Source organism: Silurus aristotelis (assembly GCF_946808225.1).
Source record: "Silurus aristotelis genome assembly, chromosome: 1".
In the NCBI taxonomy this organism is placed as follows: Eukaryota; Metazoa; Chordata; class Actinopteri; order Siluriformes; family Siluridae; genus Silurus; species Silurus aristotelis.
The window spans coordinates 10964727-10992375 of record NC_139574.1 but is presented as its reverse complement, the minus strand read 5'-3'; the positions used below and the strand labels follow the sequence as shown (position 1 = coordinate 10992375).

The window sequence follows — 27649 nt, the reverse complement described above, 5'->3', positions numbered from 1 at the left end:
AATCACAATGTATGATTTTGTAACTATTTATTTGTATGATACAGCTGCAAATAAGTATTTGAACACCTGAGAAAGTCAATGTTAATATTTGGTACAGTAGCCTTTGTTTGCAATTACAGAGGTCAAACGTTTCCTGTAGTTTTTCACCAGGTTTGCACACACTGCAGGAGGTTATTTTGGCCCACTCCTCCACACAGATCTTCTCTAGATCAGTCAGGTTTCTGGCCTGTCGCTGAGAAACACAGAGTTTGAGCTCCCTCCAAAGATTCTCTATTGGGAGACTGGCTAGACCATGCCAGAACCTTGATATGCTTCTTACAGAGCCACTCCTTGGTTATCCTGGCTGTGTGCTTCGGGTCATTGTCATGTTGGAAGACCCAGCCTCGACCCATCTTCAATGCTCTAACTGAGGGAAGAAGGTTGTTCCCCAAAATCTCACAATACATGGCCCCGGTCATCCTCTCCTTAATACAGTGCAGTCGCCCTGTCCCATGTGCAGAGAAACACCCCCAAAACATGATGCTACCACCCCCATGCTTCACAGTAGGGATGGTGTTCTTGGGATGGTACTCATCATTCTTCTTCCTGCAAACACGTTTAGTGGAATTATGACCCAAAAGTTCTATTTTGGTCTCATCTGACCACATGACTTTCTCCCATGACTCCTCTGGATCATCCAAATGGTCATTGGCAAACTTAAGACGTGCCTGGACATGTGCTGGTTTAAGCAGGGGAACCTTCCGTGCCATGCATGATTTCAAACCATGACGTCTTAGTGTATTACCAACAGTAACCTTGAAAACGGTGGTCCCAGCTCTTTTTAGGTCATTGACCAGCTCCTCCCGTGTAGTTCTGAGCTGATTTCTTACCTTCTTAGGATCATTGAGACCCCACGAGGTGAGATCTTGCATGGAGTCCCAGTCCAAGGGAGATTGACAGTCATGTTTAGCGTCTTCTATTTTCTAATGATTGCTCCAACAGTGGACCTTTTTTCACCAAGCTGCTTGGCAATTTCCCCGTAGCTCTTTCCAGCCTTGTGGAGGTGTACAATTTTGTCTCTAGTGTCTTTGGACAGCTCTTTGGTCTTGGCCATGTTAGTAGTTGGATTCTTACTGATTGTATGGGGTGGACAGGTGTCTTTATACAGCTAACGACCTCAAACAGGTGCATCTAATTTAGGATAATAAATGTGGTGGAGGTGGACATTTTAAAGGCAGACTAACAGGTCTTTGAGGGTCAGAATTCTAGCTGATAGACAGGTGTTCAAATACTTATTTGCAGCTGTATCATACAAATAAATAGTTAAAAAATCATATATTGTGATTTCTGGATTTTTTTTTATTTAGATTATGTCTCTCAAAGTGGACATGCACCTACGATGACAATTTCAGACCCCTCCATGATTTCTTAGTGGGAGAACTTGCAAAATAGCAAGGTGTTCAAATACTTATTTTCCTCACTGTATATATATATATATATATATATATATATATATATATATATATATATATATATATATATATATATATATATACTATAAGGACAGAAGTATTGGGACACCTCCAGTCCTCCTGATCCTACATCAGTACCTGACTTCACTGAAACCCCCAAAATAGTGGAACATCTTCATAGAGTCGATGTTCTTATAAAAGCAAAGGGGGCTGTCCAAAAGCACACACAAAGTCTTATGGTAAGGTGTCCACAAACTTTTGTCCATATAGTGTATTTTAACTAGGGCTGTCATTTGTTAATGTTAACGTTAACGTGTTCAGTTAATCACTAACACATTTGTTTTACTGATGCGCCAAGTCTCAAATCAAGCAGCAAATTCTGCCATGATTTAGACATGTGGCATTTAAAACAGTCCGTGTGGAAACATAGCAAAAGTTCTGTTAGGTGTCCTGATGATTTACGTAAATTAAAACACCATAATTACATTAAAACATTTACATTTATTTTATTTTCATGCTCTATGTCACTAATAATAAAAATACATTTGCATTAGGCATTCATATTTGTCCATGCCCATGTTGATTAGAGAATTAAAAACTTATAAAGTATCAATTTAACATACATTTGGAGCAGATAAAAATGTGCGATTAAGTTGCGGTTAACCATGAATTAACTCATGACGATCATGCGATTTATCGCGATTAAATATTTGCACTGATTGACAGCTCTAATTATACCATAGAGGTTCTGTGTGCAATTATATTCTTTGCTTTTCACTTAGACACCATCTAAATACTTAACCACATAAAACAGTTCCTGTCTCAAGTTCCCAGATGGTAAAAAAAAGTTTTGCCACAGTTTTACATCTCCAGCCAATCTAAAATGCTTACGGTGAAATGTGAAGGCTGTTTTTATAAAAAAAATTTGTGAGACTCCCATGTTAATGTACCCTCCTGTTGTGACCTCTTAGTGTGAATTAATAAGCCACTGTTTGCCTCTCTGGCACATGTGTAAGCTACAGTAGTGTTGGTTCAATTCCATAATCCTGACTTTTTTAACCGTCCTCAAGTTGAAAAGCAGCCAGTAGTAATAACAGCAATGTCCCAAAGTGTCCTGGTGTCATCAACAGCTTACGAAAAGAAAAAAGCTTAAGATAAGAATCATCCTCCCCAGGACACACAACCCACAGTGTCTAAAAATATGCCTGCACTCTCGCCCATATTTATATTTATATGAAGCATTCTAACAAAGACCAGATTTAAATCGTTTCCCACTAGAGGCTGTACTGTATTTGTGCATCTCGGGAAGGTGGAGTGGTTTTGGATAGAATTTCGTTCACAGACATTCCAGTAGTTTGTGTAGATGTTTACAGTCTTAATGCTTTCCAAAACATAATATTGATTTTGTTATTAGGTTTATTCTTACTATAAGATGTTGCTGATTCATTACACTGAGTGACAGTGACAACAATGCATATCTATACGTTTACTATTGTGTGTATATGGATACACTGTATAGACAAAAGTATTGGTTACACCTGACTTTTCCAGTCAAATGTTGTTTTCCCCAAACTGTTACTTGAGGAAACACAATTGTATAGGACACATTGGAGGTGGTAGCATTACAGTTTTCCTTCACTTGAACCAGGAGACCCAAACATGTTCCAGCATGCAAATGCACCTGTGCAAAAAGCCAGCTCCATGAAGATATGGTTCACATGGGTTGGAGTGAAAGACCTTAAGTGGCCTACTATATAGAGCTCTGACCTCAACCCCAGGTCTCCTCACCCTACATCAGTAACTGACTTTACTAACACCCTTTTGGCTGAATGCGCACAAATCTCCACAACCACACTTCAAAATCTAATGGAACATCTTCCCAGAATAATGAAGGTGCTTATAACAGCAAATGGGAACTAAATGTGGAATGGGATGTTCAAAAAAGCACATACAAATCTTATGGTCAGGTGTCCACAAACCTTTTTCCATATAGTGCATGTGAAATGCATGTAATACATAAAGACTAAAAAGACTTTTAATTAGGGTGTTTATAGTTAGATGAAATTTGATTTTAAAAAAAATTATATTTGCGCATTTGGTTTCTCTTGTCTGTGCTGATTTGGTGTCAAAATGTTCTCTCTAGTCCTATAAAAAGTCTGGTTTCATTTTTTTTCCTTTGCTTTTTTTTTTTAAACTGCACTCCTTGCCGAGCTTTGGCATGCACTCCGCCTTGGCAGTGGCAGTGTTTCAACAATAAGAAACCACTTGCTTTCTGCAAGGGATTGGTTTTAGCACAACTACGCCGCAGGTGCTGTTATAAAAACAATTTCTGAACTCTTTGGTATTTGAGCAACAAAAGCGTACAATTTCAGAGGAAAGGCAGTGACCGCCCAGTTTATTTATTTCTCACTGTAGCGCTACATGACAGTGCAGTATTTTTTAGCACATTTAACTTTCATGCATCAAATTAAACAAAACAAAGAACAAGAAGTCTATACATTTGCCCAAGAGACCCATTGATATCCATATTTGTTATTATTCTTTGTATAGAGCATTGTTATTAAATCAGCACTCACTGTACTAAACAGGCTTTATTTAGATCTCATACTCCATCCTGGGTTCTATGCATTCCTAAACTTTATTGTCTTTAAATTCGGCACCAAGGCCTTGAGCAGATCCTGTAGCTGTTTTCCTACACACATACACACAAACACACACACACACACACACACACAAAAAAAAAAAGCCTGTTTATATGTTTTGTTTCTATAAATATTTAGGATTTTGCTCTTTTCCGTTTTCATCATTTCATTGAAAATTTTTCTTTTTCTTAATGGCTTATAAGCTTAAAGACAACAAAGTTCTCTGAGGGAGAAAGTTCTCTGTTTATAGCTGTTAGAGTCTAAAAAATAACAGCATCTCTTCCCACAATATTAAACGTAGCAATAAACTATGGTCGCTTGTGGATGGTTTCTTTTACCATGGGAAGTATGTCAAAATTGTTTTTACATTTGGAGCTAGTTCTTTTATTATCTATCTATCTATCTATCTATCTATCTATCTATTTTTGGTTAGTCATACAGTGCTTTTTATAATTGTATACAGAATAAAATCATTAGGTCGGAAAACAGAACATATAAGTACACTCTATGATATTTAAAGCTTGGCAGTTACAGATTTTAAATGTACAGTAAAGATTGTCAGAGAACCACCAGCCACGCCTCCCTCCAAGGCTCACACTCTCACTTGCTACTAATCACCTACACCTGTCCTACTCTTACTAATCACCTACACCTGTTCCCCATTTACCTATCCCCTTTATAAGGTCCCCATTCCCCCTCACTCAGGGTCCGATCTACCAGTTACGACCATAGATTACCTGAACTTCCTACCTCTCTGGTTCCCTGTGCTTACATGCTTCCATGCTTTTATGCTCACTGTGCTTCCATGCTCCTGGCTACCCTTTTAAGGAAGCATTTAGTTAAGTGTGCCTATTTCATCGCCTCCGCCGAAAGCGTCGCTCTGCCTCAGACCTCCGCAGAGGGCATCGCTCCGCATCAGACCTCTGCAGAGGACGTCGCTCTGCCACAGACCTCCGCAGAGGGCGTCGCTTCGCCCCAGACCTCCGCAGGGGGCCTCGCTTTGCCTCAGACCTTTCCTGGCCTCAAAGGTGTTCCACCCAGTGGCAGTTCGCAGCAAGTTCCGTGGTGTCTGCCACTGGCACCTGACCTTACTCATGCCCTAGGTTTTGCGTGCCTGCCCAAGACTTCCCTTCTCCAGACTCCCTCCACCCACCCTGGATGGATTGCGAGGCCTTTCTCAGAGTGGCCTGGCCCACCTGGCAAAGGTGGGATTGGGGCATCAAGAGCCGCCCCTGAAGAAGGGGGTAATGTCAGAGGACCACCAGCCATGCCTCCTTCCAAGGCTCACACGCTCACGCTTTTAAGGAAACATTTAGTTAAGTGGGAGTGGTAGATCAGTGGTTAAGGTGCTGAGTTACTGATCGGAAGGTTGGGGGTTCAAGCCCCCCTATCGCAAAACTGCCACACTTGGGCCCGTGAGCAAGGCCCTTAACCCTCTGTGCTCCAGGGGTGCCGTTTCATGGCTGACCCTGCGCTCCGACCCCAGCTTTTGAGCAAGCTGGGATATGCAAAGAACAAATTTCACTGTGCTGTAACTCCCAGTTTCTGACGCCTGGTCAAACCGTGACACATTTTTGCCTGTTTTTTTTTTACAAAGTAGCAGGAAGACAAGAATACTATACATATACTTAAAGAAAAACCCGGTGAAAGGACAGGAAAAATGGTTACAGGTGGAGATGCGAGTCAGGAGTCTTACGCACAAAGGTCCAGATTGGAGTTAAATCTCTTGAGAAACCTAAACGTGAAGTTTCACACAAACTGACCAGAAAGTACACACAACACCAATAGAAAAAAAACATTGGCAGGATGTTAAGCTGGTATTTTAGCTGGTGACTGAGTAAATCTTGACTCAAGCCTTTGCATTAATGAGGAGGAAGCAGGTCCAAAATCAAGGTAACTCATGGATCTGGTTTCAGCTTTGCTCTCGGGTTTATTGCTGCTCTGAGGCACTGCACTATGTAACTTCATGAAAAAAAAACTGTAACCAAATAAAAAAAGACACTCCGTGAAAGAGAGAGCGAGTGGAGAGAAAAAGTAGGGAGAGAAAGTGGAGGAGAGAGACTCAAAAAAGAATGTTTTTGATTACACAACAAAAGAAAGCCATTTGAGACCAATGTTTAATACATAAATAAGGCAATACCCCAATAAATGTGATACACATAAGAAAAGAAGACTACAGAACTTTTTTCTTTAGAGGATAATATTAAATTGAAGTGCAGTGTAAGTGTAGCTTTGAGTGTGCACTCAGCTTATTAAAACCATGGGCATTTTCTCTTCGATCACCTAGAATTATTCTTTTGATGCATCTCAAACACCCAAGAGCGCTTTACAAGTACATAGCATAAACCAACAGCAATTTTAATTAAGAGCAGAAAGTTGTAATATCCCACATTCTGTACACATAGTGTGCCTTACACACATCCTGCACTAGTAGAACTTCACATATATGTTGATATACATCTTTATATATTTTCTTAGTGTACTTTTTCACCAGCTCCCAAACATTTTCACTGCCATAGCCTTTATATTTATTTGCTGTACATTTATCCACATATGCTGTACATATATTTGCACATTTTTCTGCACTTTGCTCAATTGCTCCTATTTGCACTTCTGATAAATGCTAAACTGCATTTTGTCGCTGTGTACCTGTACGATGCGATGGCAATTAAGTTGTATCTATTTTAACTATTACAGAGAAGAATAATAGAGTTAACAAAAATAATCAAAACACCACCAATTTTTATTACTTCAAATGAATTGTGTGATTAATTCTCATAAACAGATACATATATGTATTGTATTGTTTTATGTTGTATTGTTTTCCATCCCTCTTCATGTGGAGATATTTCTTCTTGTAAACTCTAAAGACTTAGATATCTGTAAGTTCAGTGCCACACAAAGACATTAAATTCATATTTCAGCATTTTATTATTAGATTTTGACATGAAGCATTTATTAAAAGTGCACTACAGGACTACAGTGTTTGAACAATTCTTAATTGCATTGGATTTGTAATGGGGGGCACAGTGTTACAAAGTTGTGTTGCCACCTTATAGCCCCAGGATTCCCCTGTTCAGTCCTGTGCTCAGGTTACTGTCTTTACAGCATTTTAAAAGCTCGTCCCATGTCCTTGTTGGTTTTCTCTGCTCTTCTAACTCCTCAAAACAACATGCTTACAGATGGACTGGCCACTCTATTTGCAAATGTGTCTGTACATGGTGCTCAGCAATGGTCTGGCATCCAGGGTGTGTGCAGCGTTCCCAGGATTGGCTTTGAATCCACCAAAGCCCTGGCCAGGATAAAGCGGTTACTGAAAATGAACACACTCACACTTTTTAAAGCTAATCTCTGCATTTGTGGCATATGTGAGGAAACCACGGACAAGAATTTCAGCATGTTTCTCCATACTAAAAAAAACTTCTTTTATAATGGAAGTCTAAGGGCAGTTGTTTGTGGTAAAAAGAAAAATCACTCTACTATATAACACAAATGTTAATGTGCAGCAATACAGTACACGTCAAGTTCAGAGGGATGCAAGAAAAAGTGTTAGGCAAGTGTTCTCATGGTGTTTTATCCAACCTAATACTGAAGCAATACAGTAATAATGAATTCTGGGATTATCCAACGTGCAAGTTCTTTTTTTTCCATTTTAAATTTATAAATTGTGACTGCAGGCCAACTTTTTGAATAACTTTTACTAAGAATATGACCAATATGCTGTATATACTGTATGCATCTTGTTGATTTTACATCTGCCTTGGACTTGGCCTCCAGTGAAAAATACGGTGGAAATCATGTATATGTAACAGATGTGGTGGATAGAAAATAGGATAAAAAAATGTTTTGTTTTTTATATATCTACCTAGGGACTACATGAAATTGTCATTCATTACTCTTGAAAAGCATCACATTAAAGCGTTCAGAGGGCCTGAGAGCATGCGTGTAAACCCGATTTTGAATGCTCAAACTGAGTTCCAGGACGATCAACAAACTCTCCATCATGACAGAAAAGTACAGTATGTCATGTGTGGACAGCTTGCTTCGGTGCTTTTATTCTCGCGATCACATTTGGGATCACGCATGATGAAGCAACCTATAGGGGGAAAAAAGGCTGGAAATTGGGCTCACTCCCAGCCGAACTGATGTGTTATGCATGGCCTCCTGTGAGATGACAGCTTGCCTCTGACTCGTAAAGAGGCTCGGCTCCCAGAGTATGTGTTGCGATTTGAAACACATGCTTTCTATCAGTGAAATGTTGTAAATGAGGTGTGAATCACGACATACAGTGTGTATATCTCATACGCCCTTCTGTACAATATTTCTCCACTGCAAGGGAAAAGTCAAAGTGAAAATATTTTGAATATTCTTACATATGTAGTATTTTTATTCTAAGATTTCAATTTACCAAATATTAGATCATTATACATATTACTGGACATTATTAATTACCAAGCTTGTAGTATTCTTAATCTATTAGCATATAATTTTGCTCTTGTTCGAGAAAAAAGTTAAATGAGGATAATAATCTAAAAAACATTTAAAGCTAGAAATTAAAACAAATAGTTTGAAGTAGTTTTAATAATATATAGAATTTATTGTACCGTTATTATAGTAAGTATAAGGTATTCGTACTAAACTTTTTTTCAGTACAGGGCTTTTGGATTGGTACACATGGCTTCTCACTCCATACCGGAGAGAAGATTTTGTTTTGCGCATGCATGAGGACATTTGTTAAAGTATGCTGAAATAAGTAGAACAATATCTTTAGAAAATATAATGTTAAATGTACAACACACATCAACTATTTGATTAGATTTTTCCATTTATTTATTATTTAATTTGTGCTCATTTAAAATTTTTTCTCAATTTAATCAACATGATAAAAATGTTTTGTATAAATTTGATGTATTCTATTTTATTTTGTTTTGATAAAATATATAAAAAAATATTTTAAATATTATTTAATCAAGCAAGCATTATATTTAAAATTGCATTAAAAATGTAAACTGCTGATGTTCACAAATGTTAAATATAATAAGCTGCATTAATAACAAAACGGCAAGCAATTTTAAACCGAAATGGAACTGAACCGTAACTTAAAATCTAAGGTACTTACCAAACCATGAATTCTGTATATAATATATATAACATTTTCTTTAAAAAAATTTATGTATGATGTATGAAAGCTGCAAAAACTACCGAAAAAACATTGGAGCATAACTAGGATTTCTCAGCATGAAAGAAAGGCGTCCCATGCCCTAAGCCATTTTTTATTATATATTAAGATTTTTTTCAATATTATTCTACAAAATTTAATGTTTTTCTCCTAGAATTGTCCTTACCTAACAGCAATACATTTATAGATCCTGTATATCTCTATTCTATCTTTATACACTCTAAAACTGCAGTTGTGTATGTCTATATTTTATATTCCGTAAGTTATCTGTGCCTAAATCCTGCTTCTTATTTTTTCCCCTCCTGCAGGTTCATCATGGGAGAAATCAATAAGACAGCTGGGCTTTGAAAGGTAGGAGTGTGTTGCCTCCAGAGTATAAATTCAGCCGGACAGTGTTTACTCGCGAACAGTGACAACAGACTATTTATTGTTTGCTTTGATCTGCGTGTTTTCATTGGCGACCACACTTTCTTAGCCACAACAAGTCGGAATATTAGACGTGCATAGAGATATTTTACCCATTAAAAGAGAAGAAAAGGACATTTATTCAAATGGCAGTTGCTTTTATCCAAGCATGAGTCAGAATCAAATCCAAAGCAAGCACAGACATGTTAGAGGAGTTGACAATTTTTTACTAACTTAACACACACACAATTGTAAGATACATGGAGGAAGGGCAGGAGAAGAAAGTTCTACACACACACACATACATTCTGCCAACTCAAAGAACTTGTAATTGAGAGCCAAATAATACACATAACCACAAGCAAGGGCCACACACTGAGTATTTGTGCAACTGTTTGTACACACACAAACGCACTCACTCTCATACACACACACACTTACATATTGCCTTGACTGTAAACAGAGCTATAAAATAAGAACAGGAAAAATAGCCAGTTATTTGAGAAAGGAAACTGTGAGGAAGTGTGTTTTAGCAGGACACACACACACACACACACACACACACACAAGCCCAGATGTGCACACATAAGAAAGTTGCGCATAACACTACTTCCTGCCGCCCCAAAATGCCTCGAGTCTAAATTTAAAGTTCAGATTACTAAAGCTGAATATCATTCCACATCTTCATCTGCATGTGTTCTGCATGAGGTTTTAGTATAGACGATGCTGTAACATGATAGAAATGTTCAACTATGTAGACATAAAGAACAAAGGGAAAGATATGTTAATACTAAAAGAGCCTGACATCAGAACAATTGAGTCATTTGGAAAACATTACAATAGCTGCTGTTCTATAATAACACTACAATAAAATAAATATATTAATAAAACTTTGCACAAAAAAAAAAAATAAATGCACTCAAAGTGCAAGGTGGAGACTGAACAAACTTGCGGTATATAAATGTGGTGTAACAGTACACGTATTCGTAGCGAAATGTATTAGTACATGGTTTTCGGTTTGGTACACGTGTCAAATGCGATTTTTTGTGCGGAACATAGTTGAACAATATGGTTTCTCCCAGGAGCATATTAAGTGGCGTACCACAAGTTTGTTTAGTCTCCACCTCGCACTTTGGGTGCATTTTATTATAATTATTATTACTTAAAAACATACACAACAATACCAGGGCTATAAAAAAAAACTGAAGTTAGCGCAGTGTCACTGTGGCTACTTACTTTAGATTTGTTTTGCACTTGCATGAAAAAGCTAAAGAATCCATAGCGCTCACATTAGCCATTAACCAGGAAGTGTCTAGGGCTAACGCTATTGCTGTGGATTCCTCAGTGTTTTATGTCCAGCTTCAAGAATTTCTGCAGTTACTGTATATAGGGATGCATACTAATAGGAGCATAACTAGGATTTATCAGCCCCTTTGAAGAAAAGGTGTTCAATGCCCTTATCTATTTTAAATTTTATATTGTGCTTTATTTTTACATAAGGATTATTAATGTGTGTAACTATATTCCATTGTTATGTTCACATTAAACTGCAGCTCTTTTCATTTACAAAATGAGTACGAAATGTCACAAAATTTCGGCTTAGTGTGTTGAATTGCTTTAGCAAATTGAGAGATTTGGTGTTCTAGTTTGTGGCATATTTGCGGTGATAAGGGTTGCCAGATCTCTGTGACAGAAGCAACCCAAAGCACTTTAAAACAAGATAAAGACAAACAAACAAGCAATCTATTATTAAAACAAGGAATGTCTGGAGGGGGATGAGTACCAATTTTAGCAACACTACTTATAATGTCCTAAATAAAATACATTGTGTTCATTTTTTCTGGTTTTAGAGGGCAGACATATTTAAAAAAAAAATTGCTCAAAGCGCTTACTTGCCGACTTTAGTTATATTAAACAAAATATTAATTCAGTAACATTGTATTTCTTCACACACTTTGTACAACAACATCTCACTTATTGTGACAAATCCTTCTCAAAAATCTTTGTGAGAAAGGAAAATGCAAGGTGCATGTTATTTTAAGCATGCCGCATTAACTACACTTTTTTAGGCTAATTTAAGAGTCCACCTAAAAACATTTTAGTACATCTGGCCTGTAGTCAAACAGATCCATGTATAAAAAACATGCATCTTAAATCACCTTGAAGGCTGTAAGGGAATCTCCTGAGTAAATAAAGCTTAGCAATCTTTTTATTCCCCTACCACAAAATGTTTTGTTGTTGTTCTCATTGTTGTTTAAAGGCACACACTTGTCTCTTCAGGTGACATTTAATCACAGTCTGTAAAAATAGTCAATGGCATGAAGCAGTAACATAAAGAGACATGAATGATGTTGTGTCCAGGATAATGATCATGGTATGGTTTGAAAAATAAATTGTTTCATAAGTATAGTAATATTTTGAGGCTGTAAATGCACATTACTATAATTACTAATATATTATATATTACTAATATGTACTGTATATATATATATATATATATATATATATATAAATGAACCTGTGTGTGTGTGTGTGTGTGTGTGTGTGTGTGTGTGTGTGTGTGTGTGTGTGTGTGTGTGTGTGTGTGTGTGTGTGTATATATATATATATATATATATATATATATATATATATATATATATATATATATATATATATATATATATATTACAGTTTCATTTATTAGTGTATATTTAAATATGCCTGTGGTGTTTATGTACAGAATTGGTTTAGCTGTCCGGTTTGATTTTTGACCACTTTTCTTATTTTTCACTTTTCTCACTTTTGATTAAAGTCACTATATCAAAGTTATAATTTAAAAACAAATAACTCTGTAGTAGGCACCATCCTTGAGCAGTCTAGACGACACTCTTTTATTTCACAAAATTAAAACTCTGAGCGGCATTCTCTTCGAGATGACTGGCAACAGATAGATGTGATTAGATTCGTTTTTAAGACAGGTGGCACCGTTCAAACCAGGCTCATTTTGTTACTTTATAATCGTGTTTGCTGGACTGGTATTATTATGTATTATTGGTATTATTTGACTGGTTGTGTGTCTGTTGACCACCACAAGCATCTCCTGGGGCCTGTTGTGGCTCAACCATGGCGGCTGTCTGGCTTCTCCCCTGTTGGGAAGACAGAGGGATGACTAATGATTCTAATGAATGCCAGTGAGCCAAGAGTGTCTGAGAGGCTGCCTGGTGAAAAATGGCCTCCACATAAACCTGGGCCTCAAGACCTATGAGCATGAGGAAGAACATTTAATTAGATGCTCTCAAAGAATAAGTTAAGCATGCTGCCAAGCCTTCATCAGGTACTTCACTGTTCTTTGTTTTCTTTAGTAGCTATTTGCAACTACTACATGAAATGCTTTTTAACTGGATCAACTGTTAACATTAACCCTATATTTTAATGACTAATGTACTAAATGGTAGTTTTATTCATGTACACCCAGTGTTGTGCTAGTTACTAAGAAATAGTAACTAGTTACAGTTACTAGTTACAGTACTTCATTCATAAAGTAACTGAAAATATTACAAGGATTTCTGAAATAAATAACAAAACAAGCTGAATAATATAGTCAGAATCAAAAACTAAAGTGGCTTCTGCATCATAAAAGCTGTTGTGTTGAGCCCTTACAAATGTTCCTTTCACAGCTTAAGTATGAAAACTATCAACAATGTTCAACATAACACCGGGTTAGCTCCTAGCTTCGTCAAGGCATGTAGTTTTTGAAGGTGCTTCGACAGATTGGAGTTGCTGCTATCGCAGGAGATATGACCTTCGAACCAGAAAGACACAGCTTACATCTGACTAAAAGGTTTTTGTCTTTATGGTCAACTAAAGTGAAATAATGAGCATATTTCAACTTTGAGAAACTCTCGCCTTGACTCGCCATTACTGCCGCACATACTTAAATAAACGGAAACACGTCCACAGTGCATCTTCTTCATGTTTACAGTGGTTGGCATCCACCAATCCTACAATGCGTCGCTGCTGTAAACAGGTTAGGCTGTAGGCTACACCTCAGCCAAAATTAATTCATTTTATAAAAGTAACGGACAACGCACCATATGGTAATGGTTAATTTGTTTTAAAAGTAATGCGTTACATTATTATTTAATGTCAAAAGTAACTGCGCTACAGTAACACGTTACTAGTAACGCGTTATTGCCCAACACTGTGTACACCACAGAATGTTAAATAGGGGTGCTTAGACTCCTCTGTATTATATATTATTATATATTGTTTGGTGTCAGATTGTTTCTGAAACTTCGGACCACATAGAAGAGTCTCTAGAGTTTATACAGAGTGATGCAAAAAAAACAACAAAAAGATTGAGGTAAGTGGTAAGGCAGGGGCTAGTTTAACTTTTGAGGTGGGCAGTGGTTGCTTGGCGGTATTTTGATTCCTGAGGTGAGAAGTGGTAGTTCACCTTCAGGAACTAGAGCTTTGCGAGTCCTCAGAGACAAACCCTCACCCAGTCCCCTTCGAGGAGCTATTAGAGGTAGTGACCTATGCTTGAGATAAATTGGTCGGCCAAACAGCAGCAAGCTTGCCCTTCCAGTAAGACGAGTACTTTCTGAAACCTGCCTAACTGCCTCCACATCGGGGTTTGCCCCTTCTTTGTTTTGGATCCTTACACCGAGGTGTCCAGGTCTTGGGCAAAGCCTTGTTCAGCCTGCCCCTTCCAAAAAAAAGTGTGTTTATGGGATGATCTCCCGGGTTGTACAGAAGCTGGCTAGCTATCTCTCCCTGTGTGCTTTGTCATCCCTGAACTCCCTAGTGCTGCCCACCAGGTCCCTTCAAACTACTCTAGCACTGGTGGGTAAGCTTAATGCTTTAGCAGGTTAAGCATCACCATGGCTGTGATGCAGGCCTATAAAGCTGACCTGCTACGGGAGCTAGATGGGGGCTGAGGGGGCACAGCTACTAGCCTCCAGTCTCTCCACCAAAGTGGTAGAGACCATCCTCCAATTCAGAGCTCCCTCCATGAGAAAGTCGTATGCCACGAGGGCACCTGTTCACGGTTTGGTGCGAACAACACCACTTGAATTCGGTTACCTGACCAGTCGGCTTAGTACTGGAATTCCTTTAAGAACAGTTCGCTATAGGGTGTTGGATCCTTCCACCCTGAAGCTTTACATGTCTACCATTGCAGCTTCCCCCATTCACAGGGCAGTTGCTGAGTAAGAACCCATTGGTGAAACGTTTCCTCTGCGTTAGCTAGAGGCTGAGGCCTCTGGTAAGATCTAGAGTGCCTGTGTGAGCCTTGACCATGGTCTTGGAGGCCCTATCTGAGCATCCCTATGAGACACTGACCTAGGTACCTAGGTTCCTCACAGTCAAGACTTTTTCTCTTGGTCTTACTTAAGAAAGTGGGAGACCTTTAAGCCCTTTCTGTTGCCCCTTCTTTCTTGGAGTTCACTCCAGGCATGGCAGTGCCTTCCACTACCCTAGACCAGGGTATGTTCCCAAGGTATCCTCGGTCATCCCATTACCTGGACGGTCCACAGAACGGAACTGTGGATGAAGTCGTAGCAGCTGTTCATCTGCTATGGCCCTCCCAGGAGCGGTCTCCCTTCGAACAAGCAAACGCTCAGCAGGTGGATTGTGGATGCTATTTCATCCTGCTATGAGTCCTCTGATCTCCCTTCTCCTTTCGGGGTCAGAGCTCACTCTACTTGGACGTACGTAACCTAGAGACATTCAGTAGCTCAAACCTTGAGGTGGGAAGTGGTAATTCAGTGGTAGTGTGTCCTCAGACGTAAGAAGTGGTATCTCAGTGAAAGCTCAAACCTTAAGGTGGAAAATAGTAGTTCAGTGGTAGTTTAACCCCTGGGTTGGGAAGTGGTAGCTTAGCGGTAGGTCAAACCTTGAGGTGAGAAGTGGGAGTTCAGTGGTAGTGTGATCCCTGGAGTGGGAAGTGGTAGTTCAGTGGTAGTTCGACCCCTGGGTGGGAAATGGTAGTTCAGTGATACCGCAAATCGTGGGGTGGGTAATTCCATTGTAGTTCAACCTTTAAAATATGCTTGGTATCTTAGTGATAGCTTGATTCCTGAGGTGAGAGTTGATAGCTTAGTGGTAGCTCAAACCTTGAGGTGGGAAGTGGTAATTCCGTGGTAGTTTAACTTTTGAGGTGATAAGTTGTATCTTATTGTTAGCTTAAACTTTGAGGTGGGACGTGGTAACACAGTGATAGTTGGATCCATGAGGTGAAAAGTGGTAGCTTAAAGATTAAAAAAACCTTGGGTTAATGTTCAAACCTTGAGGTAAAATGTAGAAGCTCAGTGGTAGTTTGACCCCTAGGATGGGAAGTGGTAGCTCAGTGGTAGTTTGATCCCTGAGAAAAGGAAGTGCTAGCTCATTGTAAAAAAATATTGAACTTTGATGGGAAGGTTGTGAGTAGGGATAGCAACATCAACAGGGTGCCACTACTATCTATCAATATTTCCACATCCTTAAATAAAAGTACAAGGGAAAATATTCTCCCTTACACAGAACATCCTCTTATCATCAGGCAAACTTTGTTTATTTACATCCCCTAATGAAAAAAAGGGAAATGTGTCTATTTATTGTTCCTTGGCCTTATTGGGTGGCTGTTTGTTCTAAAAATCCTCCAGACAACTATCTTGCCTGGGGGACCTCAGAATCTGACTTACAATCTGACTTGAGTTCCCAGAAAGGTATGCTGATGCTCCGAATAAATGCATGGGAATAGGAGTTTTTGTACTCTTTTATAAATAACCATATAACAGAGACACGTCTAATGTTGAGCGTAACTGGTCCACGTAACCTATTGGAATACATTGAATTACTCGGTTAGCAATATTTTTGGTGAGGTTTCCTTTTACCTTCTGATAAAAACATATCTGATACTGGGCCATGCAGCAGGCTTTTGTAGATTCTGTTGTTTAAAGATCTGGACATGCCTGTTAATCATATCAGCCTTTCCTGTCCTGTTATAAAGCCTGCTGAATAACAGAACAGGAAAATATTATCAGTTTTCTTAACTTTTTTGATATGCAACTGTTGCTATTCTGACACGTACTTTACCACGTCTGCTATTCTGACCACATGTGTATTTAATTTTTGCTACATGGACCAAGAAGCAAGAATCATTTTTTAAGGAGCGGATAATGTTGAAATGAGAAATATGACAAAAATGACAAAAGGAATTAACAACAACAGATTCATTATTAGTGGCGACGTGGCACATACACACGTAATTCACACATGGACAGACATCTCTCTTTGTTTTTCACGGTCTAAACTGTAATTATTAATAGTTTATTAAAGTTCACTCCAATGTAGTTTTAATGTCTTTCTTCATCTCTTTATATATATTTTAAGGCTGGACAGAATTCTAGATTTTAGCCAGTTTTGCACTGCAAACATCATGCAGTTTTAAGCTCTCAGTGCTGGGGAATGACTATGGTATGAGCGCTATAATCTATGGCTTGGTATGCATTCACTAGGTGTGCACTCCGATGTACATCGAATCTTTTTGCCTTTTTGACATTTATGTAACTCATGCAAGCATTGAATTATCACTTACATAGTTTAGAGACACTGAGTGCTTACTAATAGCTGTTCATTATCCAGGAAGTCAATCATTATTGGATACAGAAGACAGATGAAATAATAATAATAGAAGCACTATTAAACATAGAGTCTAAATAAATCCAATACATTGCCCATATAAACATTATTAGAATAAATTGGCTTGTTTTGCTTAAACCGATGATAAAGGTCATTAAAACACAAGGGAGATTGAAACAGGCACTTCCCTATCCTCAATGCTATGTGAGCCTTGAATCGTAGCACTGTGCTGCATGTTGGCTTTGGACAGGAAGCAGCCAAAAGCTTCGGTGGCCATTTATGCCTTATATATTTGGACGGTTTCTTGTTTGCTGTGAAAATTATTAAGCAGTAAAAGCCAGCACTCTGAGATCTTTATTAGGGATTAGCGGGAAGTGAGCATGGCGTTAATGCTAAACTCTGTACTTGCCAACCTCATTACAGTGTTACAAAAGAGAAGCTTCCTGACCTCAGTGAAGTTCTGCTAAGACTGAAAAATAAGAACAAGGCATGATCATCTGGATATTTACCCATAAAACAAGTAGAGTATTGTGTAGTTGATTCATTCTTGACTTTATTAGTACTTTCCCTCTTTTCGTTTCCTTGAACCTTGTTAAATGCCTATGTTTAGCTGTTTCATGATGCCAGAAGTGGGTGTCTGAGAAAGTCAAATCTTAAAAACAAGAAAAAAAACAGGGTATATTTGTGAGCTGTCAGTGTCCTGAAACAGATCGCTGTGCAACGTTGTGGCCTTCCCGGCCTCTCTGACTCACTCAGCAAACAGCAAAGCTAAAATGATTGAAACTTGAAGCCAGACAGGCCTCTGCTTTCTTCTGATGGGGATGGAATAAACAGTGCAAAGTATAGCAGGAAGTTGGAATCATTCCGGGTAAATCTGAGCCAGATTAAAGCCAGACTTGTGTGAGGTTTAATCCACATTTTTTTGCAATCATACCCGGTCATGAATATTGTATTCCCAATGATCTGTCAATTTTATATTCTGCATTATTGTCTGCACGGTATGTGTTCAGTCAGCAACCAAACTAAATAGAAGCTACTGGTAGAGCTGGAAAAGGAAATGATGTGCACATTATTTCTCCCTGAGGAGGATAGCCTGTTGTTTAACAATCTGGGGATGTCAGCAATTTGCATGTGTCTCTGCTGACAGCGGAACAACTGGTAGCCTTACATCCGGAAGATGTCAATTAATGCATGTCAATTACTCTTATTAGCTCTGTTTCCAGATTAAAGCTAGCAATCAGGTTTCAAACAGATTTGGAGAGAGATCAAATAAGAGATCAATTATTTTCTGGGTTAACAACCTGATTGAAATTACATTGCTAGGTATTTGCCTTAATATGATGTAGAACTCATGGCATATCATTTATGTTAAATAAGAACAAAACATTATGGTATGGTCTGTTATAGGAACATAATTGGTGATGGGAGATCTGGCCTGATACATTAATAACTATTTATTTGTTTGTTTGTTTATGGTATTTAGCAGATACCCCTATCCTGAGCGACTTACATTTTATCTCATTCATACATCTGGTAGGACTGGTAGTGGCTGGGATTTGAACTCATGACCTCCATATATCTTAACTACTAAGCTACCACCCTTCCCATTTATTGAAGCACTTTAAAATTTTGATCATAAATGTTTTCCTATAGACAGTTTGCCACTTACTAACCTTTCTCTTTTTTTCTCTATTCTATACTTAATAAGACACAATAGTTCCTCCATGTAGAAAAGGTTAATAATAAAAATACCCTTACTTAACATGTAAAGTGGTGGACAGTAACAAAGTAAATGTAATTAATTAGTGTACTTAAATAGCTTTTTCATGTATCTGTTCTTTACAGAAATATTTCCATTTTGGGGAGACTTTTACTTCACTACATTTCAAAGTCAAATATCTTTTTGCTCAACTACATTTAGAGAAATCAATTGTTCCTTTTTATTTATTTAAAAACCTAACTGATTAAGCACGCAACAAGCCACCAATCAGGGTAAAGCACGCTCTTTGTTTTTAACTTTGATTTTGATAACTAGTTGGCATCTACTTATCCCAAACATACAGTTCAACAGCAAGTTCAACAGCAAGTGGAACATTTTGAGAGAAATAAATGATGAACTCCTGAACTTGCCACAACAACTTGGCACACAATTTGTAGTATTGTTCATTGAAATAGTTCAAGTTAAAATTTTATTTGTCACATACACATACAAACAGAGTACAACATGCAGTGAAATGCTTTATATGACCGTCCAACATTTAAGCTGAAAAAAAGGAATAGAATATAAGGATAATAAAATAAGGATAAGTAAGTAAATAACTATAGATGATATAGAAAATATATGTATATACATGAATCTAGGGGATGGATGCGTATGGCAGATAAATATATTTTGGGTTCATTATTATTTTAATAGATATCAGCCAGTGTTTGACAAATTAATGTCATCCAATTAATAGATTAGTGTGCTAAAAGTAACATCTAAGATTGGTGTGCTAGGAGTCTTTTCACCTAAACTGACTTAAATAAGCTAGAGTCTTTTAACACAAATGTTAACAGGAACATTTTAGCCATAATAAATCTAAGTAATTTGACACTCAAGTACATTTGAAAGCAAATACTTTTGTACTTTTACTCAAGTGGAAGTTTAAAGGGAGCACTTTTACTTTTACTAGAGTCATATTTTACCTACTGTATCTCTACTTTCAAGTACATTGCATTGATAATTACAATGTTGAAGGTGTGGCTAAGTGGTTAAGATGTTGGATTTTTGATTGGAAGATTGTGAGTCAAATTAAGCTGCTACTATTGGGTACTTGAGTGGAGCTCTTCACCCATAGCTGTTTTAATTGTAAGTCATTCTGGAAAAGGACATCTGCCAAATGCCTTAATTAACATTTTGAATTATTAAATTCATTACTGGCCTGTCATTTAAGGCCAGAATTCATTCTCATGTTATGTTTTAATGCTGAATATCTCACTACAGTTAAACTAACATGTGAGGACTTATAATACTGAAGACGCCTAAGTGAGTAGAATAGTGAGTAAACAGTGACCTCTGACACCTGTGTCAAAAGTAATTTGCTATTAGATGTTATTTCAAGGCTATTTTCATGAAATATGAAATATGTGCTTTCTTTCAATCATTTGCCTAATTTTTTATCTCCTTCTGCTAATTGACTGCTATAGTGTAATTTTTGGCCTCTACAAGCCGGGATAAATGGCGAGGGTTGCATTAAGAAGGGCATCCAGCGTAAAACGTGCCAAATCAAATACATGGATCACAAACCAGAATTTCATACCAAATCGGTCGAGGCCCGGGTTACCAACGACCCCCACAGGTATTGTTAGCCAAAAGGGTAAGAGTGGAAATATCACTACTGTTGGCCAAAGGAAGAGAAGGCAAGGAGGAGGACTTCTACAGAGACAGCAGGGAAAGGAGAAATGTAGGAGAGTGGAGGTTCGGGTTGGTACTTTAAATGTTGGTTCTATGACTGGTAAAGGTAGAGAGATTGCTGATATGATGGAGAGGAAAAAGGTAGATATGCTGTGTGTTCAGGAAGTGGAAAAGGAAAGTAAGTCCAGGAGTGTGTGTGTGTGTGGGGGGGGTGTTAAACTGTTGTATCATTGTGTGGATGCAAAGAGACATGGTATAGGGGTGATTCTGAAGAAAGAGTACAGTAAGAGTGCAGTGGAGAGGAAGAGAGTTTCTGATAGGGTGATAAACATGAAGCTGGAATTTGAAGGGGTGATGATAAATGTCATCAGTGCTTATGCTCCACAATTCGGCTGTGAGATGGAGGAGAAGGAAAGATTCTTCAGTGAATTAGATGAAGTGGTAGAAGGTATACCTAGGAATGAAAGATTAGTGATTGGGGCAGAATTTTAATGGCATGTTGGAACAGAGGTGATGAGGAGGTGATGGGTAGGTATGGTCTTAAGGAGAGGAATGTGGAAGGGCAGGTGCTGGTAGATTTTTTTTAAATGATGGAAATGGCAGTGGTGAATACGTATTTTAGGAAGAAGGAGGAGCATAGGGTGACGTATAAGAGTGGAGGAAGGTATACACAGGTGGACTATGAAGAAGTGATAAGGGAGACAGCTAAAAAGGTACTTGGTGTGACATCTGAAAAGAGAAAGAAGGACAAATAGAAGTGGTGGTGGAATAAGGAAGTGCAGGTAAGCATAAAAAAGAGGGAATTAAAAGGGATGTAGCAAAAGCCAAAGAAAAGGCATATGAGGAGCTGTATGAGAAGTTGGACACTAAGGAATGAGAAAAGGATTTGTACAGCTTGACCAGGCAGAGGGACCAAGCTGGGAAGGATGTGCCTCAGTTAGAGTAATAAAGGATGCAGCTGGAAATGTGTTGACTAGTGGGGAGACTGTGTTGAGAAGATGGAGGGAGTATTTTGAGCAGCTGATGAATGAGGAAAATCAGAGAGAGAAAAGGTTGGATGATGTGGAGTTAGTGAAGCAGGAAGTGGATATGATTAGTAAGGAGGAAGTGGGAGCAGTGATTAAAAGGATGAGTGGAAAGTTGTTTGGACCAGATGACATACCAGTAGAAGCATTGAGATGTTTAGGGAAGATGGCATTGAAGTTTTTACCAGTTTGTTTAACAAGATTCTGAAAGGTGAGAGGATGCCTGAGGAATGGAGGAGGAGTGTGCTGGTACCAGTTTTTAAGGGAGATGTGCAGACCTGCAGTAACTACAGGGGAACAAAGTTGATCAGTCACACCATGAAGTTATGGGAAAGAGTAGTCAAGTCAAGTCAAGTTTATTTATATAGCGCTTTCCACAACGGACATTGTCTCAATGCAGCTTTACAGAAATCAACAGTCAAGGTGAATGGTGTGCATTTATCCCTTATGAGCAAGCCTGTGGCAAGGAAAAACTCCCTTAGATGTTATAAGGAAGAAACCTTGAGAGGAACCAGACTCAAAAAGGGGAACCCATCCTCATTTGGGTGAGAGTAGTGGAAGCCAGGCTGAGAGAAGAGGTGACCATCTGTGAGCAACAGTATTGTTTCATTCCGAGGAAGAGCACCACAGATGCAATATTTGCTTTGAAATTGTTGATGGAGTATAGAGAAGGTCAGAAGGAGTTGCAGTGTGTGTTTGTAAATTCAGAGAATGTGTATGACAGGGTGGAGAGAGGATTTGTGGTATTGTATGAGGAAGTAAGGTGTTGCAGGTAAGTATGTGGGGGTGGTGCAGGACATTTATGAGGACAGTGTGACAGCAGTGCCAGAACGACAGACTGGTTCAAAGTGGAGGTGGAACTGCATCAAGGATCGGCTCTGAACCTTTTCCTGTTTGCAATGGTGATGGACAGGTTGATGGACGAGGTCAGACAGGAGTTTTTGTGGACTATGATGTTTGCGGATGATATTTTGATTTGTGGTGAGAGTAGGGAGCAGGTTGAGAAGAGCCTGGAGAGCTGGGGGTATGTGCTGGAGAGAAGAGAAATTAAAGTCTGTAAGAGTAAGACAGAGTACATGTTTGTGAATGAGAGGGAGGACAGTGAAGTGGTGCGGTTGCAGGGAGAAGAGGTGGTAGATGAGTTCAGGTACAACTCAGTGCAAAGTAATGGAAAGTGTGTTAGAGAAGTGAAGAAAATCATGCAGGCAGGGTGGAGTGGGTGGAGAAGAGTGACAGGAGTGATTTGTGATAGAAGGGTATATGTGCATATACTGTGTGTATATATATATATATATATATATATATATATATATATATATATATATATATATATATATATATATATATATATATATATATATATATATATATATATAGGCAGGAACAGCATTAAATGAAGATCCTAAGAATGCCAGTGAAGGAACCTGGAAGAAATGTCACCATGTGGCCAGGAGATTGGCACTAGCTTTAGAACACTGGCATGGTGGGCTCCCCAAGTCATCATATTATGGTGATGCCTCCTGGCATTACATTAAGAAAATATTTAAGATTTTAGAGAAATTGCTCTTATTTGCTTTGAGCTTTGTGAACACTTTTTTTGTGTGTGTGTGGTCCAGATGCTCTTCTCTGGTGGGATATTTGAAAAATATTTGAAAAACGTTTATTTTTCACACATTTGGGAGTAAAACTCAACAGACGTTCACCAGGCCAGAGCTTCCCCAACTCTCATGCCATATTCATTTATCAGAATATTGATTATACCATTTTATTATTTTATAGCATGGTAAACTACACACAAATCCGTCCAGTTGCTCAATCTTGTCAGAATTGCTGGGATGATGATGGGCTACTCTCAGTGCGGATCTCTGAGAGAGATAAGATTGGATTACGGGATGGCCAGAAAGCCAGCTGGATCTTTGAAATGAAGTTACAAATTAAATTTCATTTAGTAACTAACTTGCCTTTCTTAATATACTGACCTTTTGTGTCGCGTTTTCTCTGTGCATTTCTTGCATTTTTCAAGCCACCTCTAGCCATCTTATGGAATTATCTCATTATATAATAATGGCCGAATAATCATATAATTCTGTGGAAGAAATGCACAACAATTTTGTAAAATATATTAAATATTGCAATATAGAGGCACCTTTTTTACTTAGCAAAAGTAGGATATAAACCTTTGCACTGATTCAGTACAATTGCTCATTATAGTTTGGTACAGATTATACAAAATTGTGTGTAAAAAATCTTTGTTATAAAATTGTTCATCTTTGTATATTTTGCGAACTTATACATACACAAATCACTAATAAAACATGCTTTTTAGCAGTTACTATACATGAAGATGTTGAAAGAATAGCCTTATTAAGCTCACATGATTCTTTTTAAACAGTTTCATGTTGGTCTTGCTGAAAGCTCAGGTTTTGTGGTATTTGAGTCCTGGATTCATTTTTGTGCCTACTGCAGAGATGGAGGTATTGTTGGCAGACGTGATGGACCGTAGATCCTCCAGACTTGTCCGTTATCCCCTGCCGATGTGCTGGCTGCAGTGCCAGCTAATGACTGTTTGCCCCCCACCAGCACCCAACCCACACTCATCAAATAGTAACTCAACCCCTGCACAAGCGAGACTCCAATCTCTGAATAAACGCAAGAATTATTACCGCTCAGCGACTTCTAAAAGTGAACCAAAAACACAGATTTTTTTTTTTATGTGTATGTGGAGCCAACAATATTCTGGAGTGTCTCTTCAAATTGCTGCTTTCACTGTTAACTTTGATAGCGGCTCCCTTTAATTCTCTTTACGGCCCAAAGTTGTCTAGTTAATTCACCACACTGTCGTTTTTCCAAATGAGTGCCATCTGTAGGACCTTCATTTTTGCCAGCTCACGCATTTTTTTTTATTAGCATGCCGAGATGAAAGGTGGCTTTAAGAAGCAGTGCAAACTGTTTAGGTACAGGGAGGTGCCTTTGGAAAAGACTCTTCACTGGACGAAGCAAATCACAAAAGATTGGCGTCAGCTAGCGCCGTCTGTCGCTTATTAAATCTTATGATGCAAACACGTAGACTTCAAAGAGGCTGCAGAGTCACCACTGTTTCTCTTTATAAGCTGGGTTTCATATGAGGCAAGCCATTTTCATCCAAACATTTGTTACGACTGTATGAGACCCAATATCAACAAGGCACAAGCTGATTTCCTGTTGAAGAGTTACTTGGCTGCTTATCTTTTGTGATTTCTTGGGTGATTCTTGGGAACGCACGCTCTGTTTTTGTAATCAAAAATCACAATTAATCAGCAGCGGAAACCAAATTGGATGTTTGAACCTAGTATATATTAGCAATACATGTACTATAGCTACAATGGAGATTGTTCTTACTCTATTGTGACATGATTTTGACTGTTGAGTCACTGTATTACTGTGGTTTATTGGTCTCTGGGCAGCCATCTGTGTGGTAATGCACTCCAGTTTACTAAAGCCCTTCAACTTTTCATGCCATATACCCTAACCTTGTCTGTGTAAAGATTAAAAAATTAGGGATCTTGCAGAAAAGCAGCTGAGTGATGAGTGGACTGAGAAGGATAAAACAAATGGAGTTTCAGTGTTCAGAACAAAAATGTGCAGCTCGGTAGGGCAAGGCAGATCTAGGGATTGAAAGGATTGCTTGTGAGCCAGGGAACCCGAGCCGAGAGAACCACGAAAAGCTATAGTTTGCTTAAGCATGGAAATGAGAACCAGACGGGCGAGAGCATTAACTGAGCACGCTGGCCATCGCAAGCTTTTATTGTGGCTCAGAACATTTTTGTGTGCATTTATTATCAATGTGTCTCCAGCCCATTGTTGCAATAAATAACATAAATACCACAATTTAAGATAATTTGGATTGAACAGAAGCAGTTTGGGGATTTACAGTGTTTTTTGATTATATATATTTAATAGAGTTTTGAATACTGGGATGACTAATGTGTCTGAAATTGTCTAAAATAGTATAAAAACTGAGACCTGGGTGGTTTATAGTTAGACACATAAGACTATGTCAGGATGGCAGATCATTAACTAAGGTTGGACAAGAAGTCTAAGTTCAGGTTGCTGGCACCACTGGAAGTATGGGTTCAAATACTCCCGAGTATAAAACACACATTTAGGGCCACAGTCTCAGGTGCCATTAGGTGAATAATCAAAAGGTTAAATGGTGCTGTATCATGGTCCCAACTTCCTATCAAGGGTTTGCGATGTACATTATTTTACACTGCTGTACTATATGTGACAATTATTGGTTTCTTTTTTATATATACTAGAAAAGTATATAAATAATCCACATATACCATAAAAATACAACATGCAAAATAACATGATTTGGTTAGTAAGATGCAGCATAATTTAAGAAATCAGCTACATACTCGCAAAGCATTCTAAACAAGTATGAACCCAGTGAACTGTGCAGGGCATTGAAGCAGCACAGAAAATGATCAAGGCAATGTTAAATTCCATTAGTTCCAGCTTATATACAGCCTTTCTAAAAAAAGATTTTCCTTTTTTACAGTGTCCGAGGGGCAGATGCAGGCAATGGCATCCGAGTTTTTATCCCAGACATTGGCATGTTCATTGCTGGTCTGGTCACCTATCTCCTGTGTCGCAGTCTGGAAAAACCTCCCGGGAAAGACGTAGTGCAACATAACACTGATTTTGACATAGGAAACCAGGTGAGTTTAACCGTTGATAACACTTGAGTCAACACTAAAGGGCTTTAATAAAAGTTTGATAAAGAAAGGCTTGTTGTATTGTTGTATTACCATATATTTCAAAATCAGTCAATGGGGAAATATGGATGTATTACCAAAGCCTTTGGTGTTCGATTAAAGGCAAAATCTTGGGTCTGTGATGCTTTTAGAAGCATTTTGCTTGTTCTCTTAGAAGGTAGCACACTTTTTGGCCAAAATGATTTGAAATGATTTGAAAAAATATTTTCCCCCTCTTGAGACAGCCTCCAGTCTCTGGGACGGCTATACAGTAGATTTTAAAACATGGCTCTAAGGATCTGTTCATTTAACTACAAGAGTATTAGTGAGATGAGGCACTGATGTTAAGTTAGGAGGTTTCAGGTGGAGTCAGCAATCCAGTTCATACCAAATATGATTATTGGGGTTAAGGTCAGGGCTCTGTGCAGGACACTTCTACAGGGGTTCTTCTTAAACCATTTCTTCACTGAGCTGTGTGCACAGAAGCATTGTCATGCTCGAACATGTTTAACAAATTTGTGGCAAAACTTCGATGAAGAAACACATATGAGTGTGATGATCAGATGTTCACATACTACAGTCAACTGCAGTCACAATCAACTACAGTCTCTTTCAAGGATGATCCCACCCCATCCACAGGGTATGAGGGCTGGTTAAATGGTTTTATGAGTAAAAGAAATCTTATTTTTTGACCTTCTCTGTGACTAGACCTCAACCCAGTTGAGCACATCAGATTTTGGGCCAATATGTTAGACTCTGTACCTGCATTATTAACATAATTTTTGAAACAATGGTGTTCATTGCTCCATTAAAGAAGTGTAGAATGTATATACATAAGCTTAATACATAATATATATATACAGTGAGGAAAATAAGTATTTGAACACCCTGCTATTTTGCAAGTTCTCCCACTTAGAAATCATGGAGGGTCTGAAATTTTCATCGTAGGTGCATGTCCACTGTGAGAGACATAATCTAAAAAAAAAAAAAAATCCAGAAATCACAATATATGATTTTTAAACTATTTATTTGTATGATACAGCTGCAAATAAGTATTTGAACACCTGTCTATCAGCTAGAATTCTGACCCTCAAAGACCTGTTAGTCTGCCTTTAAAATGTCCACCTCCACTACATTTATTATCCTAAATTAGATGCACCTGTTTGAGGTCGTTAGCTGCATAAAGACACCTGTCCACCCCATACA

General features: G+C 38.3%; 1 protein-coding gene across 3 annotated transcripts in view; it reads left to right on the top strand.

Annotated features, from left to right (window-relative positions):
• Nucleotides 1-27649, top strand: part of piezo2a (piezo-type mechanosensitive ion channel component 2a) — a 153855-nt gene that overhangs the window by 60305 nt on the left and 65901 nt on the right. For all 3 annotated transcript variants that reach the window (XM_083543206.1, XM_083543207.1, XM_083543205.1), the window contains exons 4-5: nt 9581-9623; nt 26248-26407. In XM_083543206.1, coding sequence (XP_083399332.1) covers nt 9581-9623; nt 26248-26407 — 203 coding nt within the window. The remainder of the gene's footprint in view (nt 1-9580; nt 9624-26247; nt 26408-27649) is intronic.